The sequence below is a fragment of the Lissotriton vulgaris genome, chromosome 2_1 (assembly GCF_964263255.1).
Source record: "Lissotriton vulgaris chromosome 2_1, aLisVul1.2, whole genome shotgun sequence".
Lineage (NCBI taxonomy): Eukaryota > Metazoa > Chordata > Amphibia > Caudata > Salamandridae > Lissotriton > Lissotriton vulgaris.
Window position 1 is genome coordinate 357900789 of NC_141687.1, and position 13253 is coordinate 357914041.

The following is a 13253-nucleotide window of genomic DNA, read 5'->3' on the forward strand; positions in this document are numbered from 1 at the left end:
CTCGCAGCGAGGCAATAAGTCTGAGCGTGGAAACCAGAACTATTCCAGCAACAAGTCTTCCTTCTATCCCTCCAAAAAGGGTAGAGCAATTACGGAAAAGGTGGTTACAACGGTAACCAAGGAGGACGTCTAGATCCCGCCTCAGGTGAGCGTGATTCTCGCTTCAGATGTGGTTTTGGGGGGCAGACTGCAATATTTTCTCCACAATTGGCTCTTGATCTCCAAAGATGCCTGGGTGCTGGAAACGGTACAGGGGTTCAAGATCGAGTTTTACTCTCGCCCTCTCCAGCATCTTCGGCCGCGTCCTCTTGCTTTTTCCCTACAAGATCAAGAGGTTATCTCCGCAGAGATCGCCTCTCTTCTGTCAAAAGGGGCCATTGCGCCCACACTCCTCATCCCAGGGGTTTCGTCAGCAATGTTTTTCTAGTTCAGAAAAAAGGGGGCGGGTCTCGTTTGGTCCTCAATCTAAAGGATTTCAATGGCGGGGTAGTCTACCGCCATTTCAAGATGGAGGGCATTCATCTTCTGCGAGACTTGCTGCAAGAGGGCGATTGGATGGTTTGTCTAGATCTCAAAGATGCTTATCTCTCAGTGCCAATATTTGCCCCTCATCGTCTCTATATTCAATTTCAATGGATGGGAACTTGGTACGAATACAAGGTTCTTCCGTTCGGTCTTTCTTCAGCTCCGTGGTGCTTCACGAAGCTTCTCCGTCCTGTGATGGAGTCTCTGAGATCTCGCGGAGTCCGTCTGATTGTTTATCTGGACGATGTCCTTCTCTTGGCTCAGTGTCCCATCCTTCTTTGTTCTCATTTGCAATGGTCCATCGATCTGTTACAATCTTTGGGTTTCCTGGTGAATCCTCAAAAATCCGACTTTATTCCATCTCAGTCGATGGATTTCCTGGGCTTTCGGATAGACCCTGTCTCCTGCCAACTCCTCCTTCCCGGACAGAAAATCCGGGCTATCAAGAGGGACTTACGTCTCCTTCTTGCCAAACAGACTGTTTCCTTGCGATCGGTGGCCTGCATTGTAGGCCACCTGTCCTTTTCCATCCAGGCGATCTTTCCGGGTCCTCTGCACTATCGGGCGCTTCAGCGCCTCAAGATCCGGCATCTTCAGAAGGGTCTACGATATTCAGATCATGTTCCCCTATCGGAGGATGCTCGCACGGAGATGTTGTGGTGGCTGGACCACATGGAATCTTGGAACGGGCGCTGTTCGGTAAGACTCCCGATGTTGTGATCGAGTCCGATGCCAGCCTTTGGGGTTGGGGAGCCCGATGCGGTTCTGTGTCGACGGGGGGGTCGTTGGTCGCAGGAGGAGCTGTCTTTACATATCAATTGCCTGGAACTTCTAGCAGGTTCCTTTGCTATTCGGTGCCTTTCCCCTAAACAGACGAATTGCTGCATCCTTCTCAGGATGGACAACATTTCTGCAGTTCGTTATGTGAACAAACTGGGGGGACCAAGTCCAAGCTTCTTTCAGAGATTGCGAAGGATTTTTGGCACCTGTGTCTGCAACGCAGGATCACAGTTATTGCAGAATACCTGCCAGGTTCTTGCAATCTGATTGCGGACTGGAATTCTCGTCACCTCCGCGACTTCAGCGATTGGAGGCTTCACCCTCGGGTCTTTCGGAAATTGATTCTCATCTGGGGGACTTGTCATCTGGACCTGTTCGCATCTCGTCTGAATGCCCAGCTTCCCCTGTTCTTCAGCTGGTGCCCAGATCCAGGAGCCCTGGCGACCGATGCTTTTCTCCAGCCTTGGCCTCCGTCTCTGTGCTATGCGTTTCCCCCATTCATGATGATTCCCCGGGTTCTCGCCAGGGTACGTCAGTTCTCGTCGGAACTCATTCTGATCACCCCTCTTTGGAGGGGCCAAGCGTGGTTTCCAGCTCTTCTGGAGATGAATTGCTCGACGCCGTTCATCCTTCCACACAGGTGGAACCTTCTGTTGGATCCTCTGCACAATCCTCACCCTCTGGTTTTATCAGGTCAACTTCTTTTGGTGGCTTGGAGGATTTCGGGGACGCTGGCAGGTCCTGGGATTATCGGGAGACTCTACCCAATTTATCAATGAAGCTTGGGCTCCCAACACACGTAAGCGTTATGCGTCCAGTTGGAAACGCTGGTGTGCTTGGTGCGCACAACGGTCAGTGGATCCCGTTTCAGCGGATCTCGCTCTGATTAGCAATTTTCTGGCTTCTTTAGCCTCTTCGGGGCTGGCTTATAGAACTGTAAACAATTTTCGTTCTGCCATTTCGGCAGGTCATGTTCCGATTGATGGCAAACCTATGGGAGAACATCCCTTGATTTCTAAATTGCTTAAAGGCATTAGGATGGTAAAACCTCCTTTTCCTAAGTACGTTGCCTTATGGGATGTGTCTGTGGTTTTGAGATTTCTGTCGTCTTGGCCCTCCAATTCGTTCTTGACCCGTAAACAGCTATCTGCTAAGCTTACTATGCTTCTGTGTTTGATCTCCTGCAAACGGGTTTCTGATGTGCGAGCTTTAGATCTTGCCGGTCGCACTTTTTCACCGGAGGGTGGTACTTTTGTTATTTCTAGACGAACGAAGTGTAATACATCATCTGTTTCTTATCCCTCGTTTCCTCACAATCCTCAATTGTGTGTGGTTCAGTGTATCAAAGATTACGAGGTAAACACTGCATCTTTGAGACATGATTTCCAAGGGCAACTTCTTATTGCTTTGCAGAAGCCTTTCAAGCCTGTTACTCCTGCAACTCTGGCACGTTGGGTTCGTTGGCTCATGCAGGAGGCGGGCATTGATGTTAACATGTTTGGTGCTCACTCCGCTAGAGGAGCGATGGCTTCAAAGGCTTTTTCAATGGGTGCTAGCCTTCATGACATCATGAAGGCTGCGGATTGGTCATCTGAATCAGTGTTCAAGACCTTTTATTTTAAACCGATTGTTGATGTTGCTTCTGTTGTGGTGGATAAGCTTTAAACAAGCATAATCGGAGCCTCCGTCCTGCCATAGAATTAAAAATTTGCTAACATTCGTGCCAAGAATTTTCAATTCTATTAAGGACAGGAGGCGAAGATTATCCCACCCTTGCTCTTCTAAATGAAATTGCAATACTCTACTGTTATGATATGACTTACATATGTCTCTATTATGAAATGTTTATGCAATGTGTCCCGCCCTTTCTTGAATTTTGCCTTCGTTCAGTTTGGGTGTAGGTATTACGACTTTGTTTGCCGTTTCAGGTTCCGACCTCAAATGAGCTTTGGATCCGGGGTCTGCGACTGTTGCTGTGGCTCGTCCCTCTGGTCCTTGGATTTGCCTGTTTGATTGCCTTTTGGATGTCCTGCAGCCGGATGTTCTTCATGGATCCTTGGTTTTTCCTTCTACGTTTTTGACTTTATGACTTACCTGTATTGACAAAGAAAGAGGAAGTTATGACCTCTGTGACCCTATTTATACTATCTGAGTACTCATGGGTATTGTAGTTTTCTTCTTTACTGTGTACTGATTGGCTGCTGTTTTTTCCTCAGTAAAGAAATAGAGAAAGCATAATCCTCGCCTCCTGTCCTTAATAGAATTGAAAATTCTTGGCACGAATGTTAGCAAATTTTTAATTATAACACATACGTCTAGTGGGGCTCTTAAACAAAATGTGTTTCGATCACTCCATCCGATTGTTCTCATTCCCTACATTTTGGAGACAACTGGAGTGTTTAGTCAATGACTGGTTCATATTCCATTAATTGAAGTTTATAACGCCCTCTTTTATGAAAGATGTTTTCTTAAATCTTTAAATCGCTCTTAACTTAAAGGTTGTACTACTTTGTTTTTTTCAGGGAATTTCACAGATTCTTTTGCAGCGACTCTCACAGTGAGTAGCTTTGGGAGTGAAGCGCACTCGCGCTGTGTTTGGGGGGGTGGGGGTGGTGACTGCCCCTCCCCCTCGCTCCCTCACACTGCTTGCTCTGCGCGGCCGCTTCCTGGGCACTAATGAGTGCCCCGCGGGGGGCGGGGTGAGGGGGCTCGCGCCCCATGCCGTGAGAGCAGGAGCCTCAATCCCAGCGCCAGCATGTAACCAGAGGCAGCTGCAGGGCTGGGTCCGCCTTCCTCCCAGCTCTCCTCCCTCCTTCAACACCCCTTCTCTCTCCTCCCACCCCTCAGCCCCCCACCCCCGCCTCCTCTGCCCCACTTTCCTCTCTTCCTGTGCTGCGGGCAGAGGATCCTGTCCTGTTTCTTGGCGGAAAGGTAAGTCTTAGGTGAACCTATCTCCTGTGTCGACTCGCGGTCCTGCTCTCGTCTCCTGTCTTTCTTCCCTCCAGCCCACCTCTGGTGCTTACTTTCTTCTGTCTTTCTTTCTCTCTGCCCCCATTCTTCGTTTTCTGCCTGGAGGCTCATCTTTTACAGTTACTCGCAAGAGGCTCTGTTCTCCTCACACAGCGCCTTAAAGGCAGCGGACCCCAGCCCTCCTTTCATCCGGTTACTCTCCCCTCCTTTCATACTCATTTTCTTTCCCTGTGCAGTTGAGCCTTCCTTTTAACCCTCCTCCCTCCCCTCTCTGTTCTGCCCCCTTCTCCTGTTCACCTCCCGTGCCATTTCTTGCGCTCCATCTTTTAATTCTGCCTTCAATTCTTCTGTGGTTGCATAAGAGCCACTTCTCCTCCCGCCCTCAGTTGTTGGGGGAGTGGGGTCCCCTGAACCCCAGCTTACTCCAGAAGTCTGGCGCTCACTCCCTCCTACTCTGTGCTCCCCCGAAGTACCACTAACCCCAGAGAGCCCGCATCCTTCCGTGTGACCCTGCTGGCTTATCACAACTTGGGGATAGGAGCCCCCCTCAATGTAGGAGCTCCGTGGCCTTTCCATCCCCCACGCAGAGCGCACGTCGTTTCAAGACACCTCGGGGAAAATGTACTGTTATTTTACTCCTCGCCGCAACCGAAGGTGTTGTGTTCCGTTGCGTGAAAGGGCAGCACCCTGTCCACATGGATGGGGCACTTGGCTCTCTTCCTGTTTTCAGGTGCACTTTGAGACTGCATAGCGCCGCGCACACGCTATTGCACCATAGCATGCTGCAGCGCCGACTGCTACTTTTGGTGACTTTTCACCTGCGCGGTGAAATGTGCCCCCTCCTTCCTAAGCACGCAGCGGACTCCACACAGGAGAGAGCATCTCTTGCCTCAACACAGCCCCCTTTCATTTGGCAGAGGGTCTCTCCTCGTGACTCAGCAAAAGTGCCGCGGGCCCCAGTGCAAGCACCGAAAATGAGCACCTTTCTGCAGACTACTTTGTAAAAACAGGAGAAACTGGAGTGCCGTGTGCCTCTCAGACCACTCGACCTTGGTGCAACTGCTCTTGCTGCACTATTGATACATAGGCTCGTGCCTCTGGCACCGCTTGTCTCAGCACAGGACACCGCCTGCCCCTGAGACACTATGGCTCTGCACAAGCGCACCACTTCTCTTAGTAACGGGCTCCTCAATCCGCGGTCCTCTCACATCTCACAGCAGTGCTGCCCCCGGGGCGCCTCCTGCCTCGGATCCCAGCCTGGGCGCTTTGTGGCGCAGGAGCCGCTCAGACGTAGCCTGCCCGGAGCCCGTCCCCTGCCCTGCTTTCCTCATGTCTGGCGCGCGGTGATTCACGGAGATGCTGAATACTTTCCAGCTCCACGAGTCTGCAGATGTTTCTACCCGGCCCAGCTGTTCCGCCCACGTGTACGGGCTCTACATGCATGCGCTCCCGTGGCCTTAACACACAGACCTTCTGATGCAACATATCCTTTCTTCGTAAAACTCCACTGCGGGCTACCAGGGCCCTGGAGAGCAGGGGGACCCCAGCAGTGCGAGCACTCTAATCTGTGGGAGGGGGAAAGGCTTGTTCAGCCTCCCTCCGGCTGCCCCAGAAAGGGAGTCTCCTTTCAGCCAATGCAGCTGCCAGGAGGGCCAGAGCCCTCTGAAGTGAATAGTCCAAAGCGGTGCAATGTGGACAATGTTCACTGGCCCTCGAGCCTCTGCCAGGAATAAGCCAGCATCAAAGTGTGCAGGGAGGGCGCTTACACCTTTGCCAGGAGTGAGATTCCATCCGTGCACCAAGGGTCCTTGAGCCTGTGCCAGGGCTGAGGCTGCATGCATGCTTGGGGAGCACTGGCGGCTCATCTGACGTGCAACTCCTTTCCAAAATCTGCCTCTGTAAACAGTGAATTGTGTGTCTGTTCTTGGAGTGGTACTTGAACAGCAGAGTGAGGTACGCCCATTGGGATCTTGAGAAATGCCCTTTTAGGAAAATGCAGCGCTTATCTCAGACAAAGCACAGAATGTATGCTCCATCCTCCCTCCCAGGGGCCTCTGACGGGTCCTGAGCCCCCCATGCCTTCCAGCCTTTGGGTGGACCCCAGGCCTGACTCTGATTCCACCAAGTAGGACACACCTTGCTTCACTCTCTTCTCTTTACTCCCCTCTTCTAGGTGCAGGAGATTGTGTCTGCTGAGCCCCCCCATCCAGCTCGTGGAGGATGAGTGTGCTGCCTCCGGTACGCAAGGACCGCATCATAGCACAGCAGCCTCAGGTAAGTACTTGTTTAGCTGATGGCGGCGCAGCTGATGAGCGTCCAGAGCTGATCAGGGTTTTGCTATTTTTTTTCCTGGACAGGGACAGCACTAGAACCCTGGTGGGTAGTTCAGCTCAGTGAGGTGGGGTGAGGTGGGGTGAGGTGGAAAAGAGACAGCAGGGTCTTGTGCTTGTTGACCCTCTGAGAGATGCTCCTCTCTGCCCCTGTGCTTACATCCTCCGAGGAAAGTCAGTTTTGCTTATAGACATCTCTAGATCTTCTTCATTAGGCGAACAGCTGGTCCATCTCATGTTTCCCCACTCATGATACATCCTCCACAACTGCATGCCTTAGTCAACAGGTCTCCAACATGTTCTGAAGTAGGAGTTACTTATGATTAATGAAAATCATTCAGAGCTACTGATGTTATTAGTGTTTCAATAGTGACCGAATCAGACAAGATTATATTAATAGCTACCCCATACAAGATTACCAGCCTCAGTGGATCCGGCAGAGTCGTCAGCAGTAATGTAAAAAAGGCTTTGCCGGTTTGGAACGCCTTTACATATGTAATACATAATAGCTATTGCTTGAATCACCCGGTACCAAGGTAATACTATCAGTAATCTTAAGATATATTTTGCGAATGCAACCATTTTTCTCTAAACACGAGTTTAGGGTTCTTAACCTACACACATTTTTTTATTGCATGCACACTTTCCAACTGTGGTATACATATACCAATTTAGCCAAGCAAAACCTTCTAGCATAGTAGGCAGGGGTGTACACAGGTGAGCTACTTGAAAAAATACTATAGCACCCACACAAGTTGAGCACCTCAATCCTAAATTCCCATATATATCAGTTTCTGTGCACAAGGCCTCCGGGACCTGCTGCGGTTGGGTCCCACTGGAAATCCAGAGACAAAACTTTAAGAAACGTGGAGGCAGCACCAGGTATACAGTCACAGAAGAGCCAGAAGTGAATGTTATCAATATTCTTTTATTCTTCTTCGTATTTTAAAATGGAACAACAGCCAACGCGTTTCGTTCCTATCAGAGGAACTTCGTCAGGGCAGATAATATAATGAGTGGACCACATAAAGTTCCAAGCGGTGGGCAATCAAATCAATTGGCGCCCAATCGAGTCCAATTTCAGAACGGATTTATAGCCAGGCTGGCCTTATGCTATACAGCCTGTGCTCAGAAGTTTTCAGTATACTTCAATCCAATTTAGTGTACAAATGCAGAATATGAATCAATTCACAGAAAAATCAATTCCTCATTTCAACCAAGTCAGTAGGGAACCACTTTTCAGAAACAGCGGTATGTCACTTCAAAAGATGTAATACACCAATCCGTTTTAAACTCCAGACCCAAATTTATCCGAAGATTAAAGCAATAACATAGGTGTATATCAATAGTCATTTATATAAAAGACACAACTTCCAACTGTAGCAAAACAGGATAATGGAAGTGGCCCCGATACGCCACCAACTTTCCTGATCAATACGGCCAGGTATATGAGCCAGGCAGAGTAGTGTCCGTTCCCGTGTCTTGGAGAACGCCATTCGCGAGCTACTTAAAGGTACCTGGAGAGCTATCAGGAGCTCTCAAGCTGCTCGTTGGAGAAGCCTGGCTTGGCATATCTCTCATTATGATTTCCGAAACTAGGTGAAAGCCCTTCCATAGGACTTATATGAGTCATTTTGGGTGAGGGATGTGTTATTGAGCCTCACTGCTTGCCTCTTACATCTCACTGCGAAGTGTTAACCAGTTTCACTGTGTTTTTCAGTGTGAGATCAGTTCTGGATGTTACTAGACAATGCTCGCTTTAAAAGTGTCTGAACAAAAAAAATGTCATTTTGGCATGGAGCGCTGTTTTTTTCTGAAACCTACCAGTGGTTTCTGTGTGAAATCTAACTTCGGGAATGTGTTCTCACCCATTTCATCTGACTAGATAGTGGTCAGCAATCAGGCTATGTGGATCTGTGCTTGTGACTGTCTGTTCACACGAACTATCTGTCGGACAACTAATTCTGTATCTCCAGGGTGTTAAGCAGCTAACGACTACAGCACAAAAAGGGGACTTTGGGGCGACCTCTCTAGATAGATCTGTTGGACTATCGAAGGACCTAGATCCAGAACACCTGATACACCTACTCCCCTCCCTTACCTAGTAACCACAGACACAAAAGGAACCTCCCCTTTAATTTGGCCTTATCGTACTTCCATAATTGCCTTTTCCTTGGTCCTCCTCTTCTTTCATTTGAAACTCCCCTACCCTCTACTTTGTCTGAGTACCTCATATCTATAAGTCAGCACTATGGGGCATATTTACTAGAAAATGGTGCAGCACTGTGTTTTTAGGAAAGTGCAAGGATATGCCTTTTTAGGAAAGTGCAAGGACGTTTCGAATTTACAGCAATACAATGCATACCTGTGCTTTCCTCTGCGCTTGTGAAGAATTGACTGCCGAGCACCAATGCAGAGCAAACAAAAGATGATGATGGACGGAGCGCTGAAACTTTTCAGACACTCACCCCCAGTCACAGATCTGGGTTGGATCCATCAACATTCTTTACCACAGTTCGCCACCTCAGTTCAGACCCAGCTATATGCAAATCAAATCAGTCTTGACCCTGTGCCTCATGGGAACAGTCCAGCCCGAACTGCCAAGCCAGGTCTTCCCTGAACCGGAAACAAGCATCCTGGTACCAGTCATCAGCCAGGCTAGCTTGAATCTAGTGGTAAAGTGAGCAAGGGACCCATGCCTGGGCATACCCTGCCAACTTAGGGCAAACAGAAGGAGATGATGGACAACAAAAGGAGATGATGGACAGAGTGCTTAATTTTTTTCAGACACTAACCCCCAGTCACAGATCTGGGTTGAATCCATCATCATTCTTTAGCTCACTTCGTCACCTCAGTTCAGACCCAGCTATATGCAAATCAGTCTTGACCCTGTGCCTCATGGGAACAGTCCAGCCCGAACTGCCAAGCCAGGTATTCCCTGAAATGGAAACAAGCATCCTGGGACCGGTTTCTGGGTAACACCCTTCATTGTCAAGGCTAGCTTGAATCCAGTGGCAAAGTGAGCAAGAGACCCACGTCTGGGCATACCCTGCCAACTTAGGGCGAACAAAGCAAACAAAAGGAGATGATGGACGGAGCTCGGAAACTTTTCAGTTGAATACACCATCATTCTTTAGCCCACTTCGCCACATCAGTTCAGACCCAGCTATATGGGAACAGTCCAGCCTGAACTGCCAAGCCAGGTCTTCCCTGAACCGGAAACAAGCATCCTGGGACCGGTTTCTGGGTAACGCCCTTCATCAGCGAGGCTAGCTTGAATCCAGAGGCAAAGTGAGCAAGGGACCCACGTCAGGGTGTACCTGCCAACTTAGGGCGAACAAAGCAAACAAAAGGAGATGCAGGCACCTTTGCACTATGGTACCATGGTGCCTTCGTTTAGGGGATGATTGTTTTTGCATAGGAAGGGACACTTTCCTGCACAAAAACAATCCTTGATGGCGTTTTCCCCTTTTTATGTGTGCTGCAGAATGCCTCACACATAGAAAGAGCAAAAAACGAGGAGAAATTAAGGTATTTCTCCTTGTTGCACCACTTTAACACTTCCCCTGTTGAGTCGTAGGAATCTGACGCATTCCCAGGTGTATGAAACCTTGTAAATCTGGGAATGCGTCAAAATCCATGGGTATTGCGTGGGAACACCCACAGCAACTCCCATGGAATGCCCCTTTCATGCATAGTAATGCATGAAACAGGGTCGTATTTACAAAGCCATAAAAAGGCACGCAAGAATGGTTTTGCGTGGCCTTGTATATATGGTGAATCATTGTGCACCACCATAGCGTCAAAAAGGCGCTAGGGGCTTGTAAATATGCCCCCAAGAGTCTCTACATCAGGTTTCTGCTTCTGTAAGCCTCCTCGCTTGAGAACTGTAATGCTACTCAATATCAACTGGGTCTGGTTGTAACTTTTAGGTTGCTACCCTCCAAAATTGGTTGCCATCTTCTTACTGAATATGCACTGCCAGTGGCACCTGGGCACTGTTTGTGAATGGCTACCATCCGTATATGAAGGGCATGCACGTGCAAGTCACGAGTTGATTGGCTGCTCACTAAGATACTGCTGTACTACACTCTGCATCTGGGATCAGCCTGCAAATTGATTTACTCTGTATCTGGGTACTGCTTGCTCATCATTCTGTGAATTACTTGCTTCTGTTACCTGCATTTGTGTACAATATGTCAATTGTATTTCTTAGCACCTGGACATCACCTACTTATTTTTCCTAAAATTGCTACCTGCCAGTGTGCTATCTTCATCTAGGTACAACTTGTGGAATATTTCTGTGTGCACTATTTCTTTACCAGTTATTGTTTGGCTAACGGCATTTGAGTAGCCCTTATTCAGCTTTGTGAACTACTCCTGCGTGTCTGTTAACACTATGTACCCTTCTTTTCCATTTATCTCGACTCACTGCAATGATCTGATCGCATTTCTAACGTTCACACACATCCACCCTTAAGTATGCATGTGCAGTGCTGCACACAAGCCAGCCTCGATGCAGCTGCCCCTCTTTTCGCTGCTCCTGTTGTTATCTGCACCATAAATAGTGCCCACCTGCATACTTCCAATGGTCTGGCAACAACACTTTGGGGCATAGTAGTGGTAGCAATGTGCCATACAGTCAACTGTTGTGAGACCCCCGTCACCCTATTTGCAATTATGGCAACCCAAATTGCAACTTGGCAATGCAAATTGTGAGCTGGTTTCTCTTTCTGGGTCAGGGTGTGGAATTGTAGGCAGCTTCTTCATTCGGAATCTAGAACCACCATCCAGGGCCGAAGGCATTCCACCATCATGACAGTCAAGTTTCCTTAGAATGGAACACATAGGCTGCATGTGGCTTCAGGAAAGAAATACTAATGTAATATATATAAAGAACTCATCCTCAGGATCTTTGATGGGGTCATGTCGAAGGAACATCTCATCGCATACAGAGTGATGCCGTGTCTAAAGGGGCTTTTAAATGATGCTTGGCCTACATTTGTGTCAGCCCAGGAACGAGGATCCATACAGCATTGCTTAAGGGAGAGACTTGAATCTCATTTACAAATTCAGAATAACTATAAACCTTCCGATTACTACTCAATCCTTGACCCCACTCCCACGGATAAAGAACAAGCAGCTGCCCTCCTGCTACTATGACTGAACGTCACAGATCCCTTCCTCTCTCTGGTTTTTCCAAGTCACCCTTAAAGTAGGCCATGTACACGCTCTTTTGATGAAACCCAATGCTAACCCTGGCAACCTTCACAACTGTAGACCCCTCTACAGCTCTGCCTTTCCTGGTCACAGAAAAATGTATAGTTACTGGACTGGAGAAATTCAGGGCGACAAATCAGTTACTAGGCTTCCAACAATCACCCTCATTCAGATTGGGCCATAAGAAATAAACCTCTATTTAGGTGAGTTTTCAAACCATGTGCACGCACCCCACCCCAGGGGACTCGGTGCCACGAGAGTTGGAAGACTCTTTTTTTTTTTTTTTTTTTTTAGTTTGAAGTTTATTAAAGTATAAAGAAGCAAAGACAGAAAATGAAGAAACAATCATAAGTTATAAAAAACAAGAAATCTCTCTTACAAAAAAGTAGAACTGATTAAAATATTCATACAGAAAAATACAGCATACAATAATATTCATGTGTACATGGGAATTGAGGAAGAACCAGCATAATAAAAACACATAAGTGGTATGGAAAAAACATTAAATATAATTAAGAAAATGCAATCACGGTGGTTTTTGAACTTCAACAGTGCGGATTTGAGAAGTAGGTGGGATTTTGACAATTCTGGTTAAATACTCGGTGAGGGGAAGCCATAAAAGATCACGTTTGATTGCAAGGGAAATGGGGGAAACAAAATTAGTGTCCAAACGATGATTAAAACAAACTGCATTCCACCAAGCATTAAAGGAAACATCATTAGCCTGCTTCCAATGAGATGTAATATGGTGCAAGGCAATGGCTATCAAAAGGTCAATTAATTTATGTTTGTGGGACGAATCGATAAAAATAGAAGAAAGAGAACCTAGAAAAATGTGAACAGGGGAGAAGGAAAAATGAAAATTGAAAATCTTTTGAAACTGGGACCAAACTAATTGCCAGAAACGAAAAATGGGAGGACAATTGAACAGCATATGCATCAAATCAGCTGAAGAGCAGGGACAGGACCAACAAGTGGAGGGAGTGTCTGAGGAGAATGATGACAAAAGTAATGGAGTAAACAGTGTACGATTATAAACAAAAAATAATGTTTGGGTGGTGTTGGCAGCTCTGGAAGTGCTATGAATCTTTGAACAAATTTTATCCCATAAAGTGAAGGACCAAACCTGAGAAAAATCTTTTTCCCAAGCCAACTCAACTTTAGATTTGATACGTTCAGTGGTAGATTGAATAGACTTATAGAGAAAAGAAGCAGAAGGGGATTGATCGAGTGCATTGGAAACAGAAAGGTAAGCTGTAGGGATAGAGTTAGTAGCAGGAAGTGAAGAAAGGTATTGGGTAAGAGAAGGAATCAGTGATAAATAACGTGAACGAGAAGAGGAGGGCAACCAAAATTGTTGTTGAAGGTCTAAAAAAGGAAGAGGTTGATTACCAGAAAGAAGTTGAGAGATCCATTTTAAGCCAAGAG

General features: G+C 47.4%; 1 protein-coding gene across 2 annotated transcripts in view; it reads left to right on the plus strand.

Moving 5' to 3' along the window:
- The first annotated feature begins 4159 nt into the window (after nucleotides 1-4159).
- Nucleotides 4160-13253, plus strand: part of RAB34 (RAB34, member RAS oncogene family) — a 125613-nt gene continuing 116519 nt past the window's right edge. For both annotated transcript variants that reach the window (XM_086955152.1, XM_086955153.1), the window contains exons 1-2: nucleotides 4160-4236; nucleotides 6449-6549. In XM_086955152.1, coding sequence (XP_086811278.1) covers nucleotides 6496-6549 — 54 coding nt within the window. In that variant the 5' untranslated portion in view covers nucleotides 4160-4236; nucleotides 6449-6495. The remainder of the gene's footprint in view (nucleotides 4237-6448; nucleotides 6550-13253) is intronic.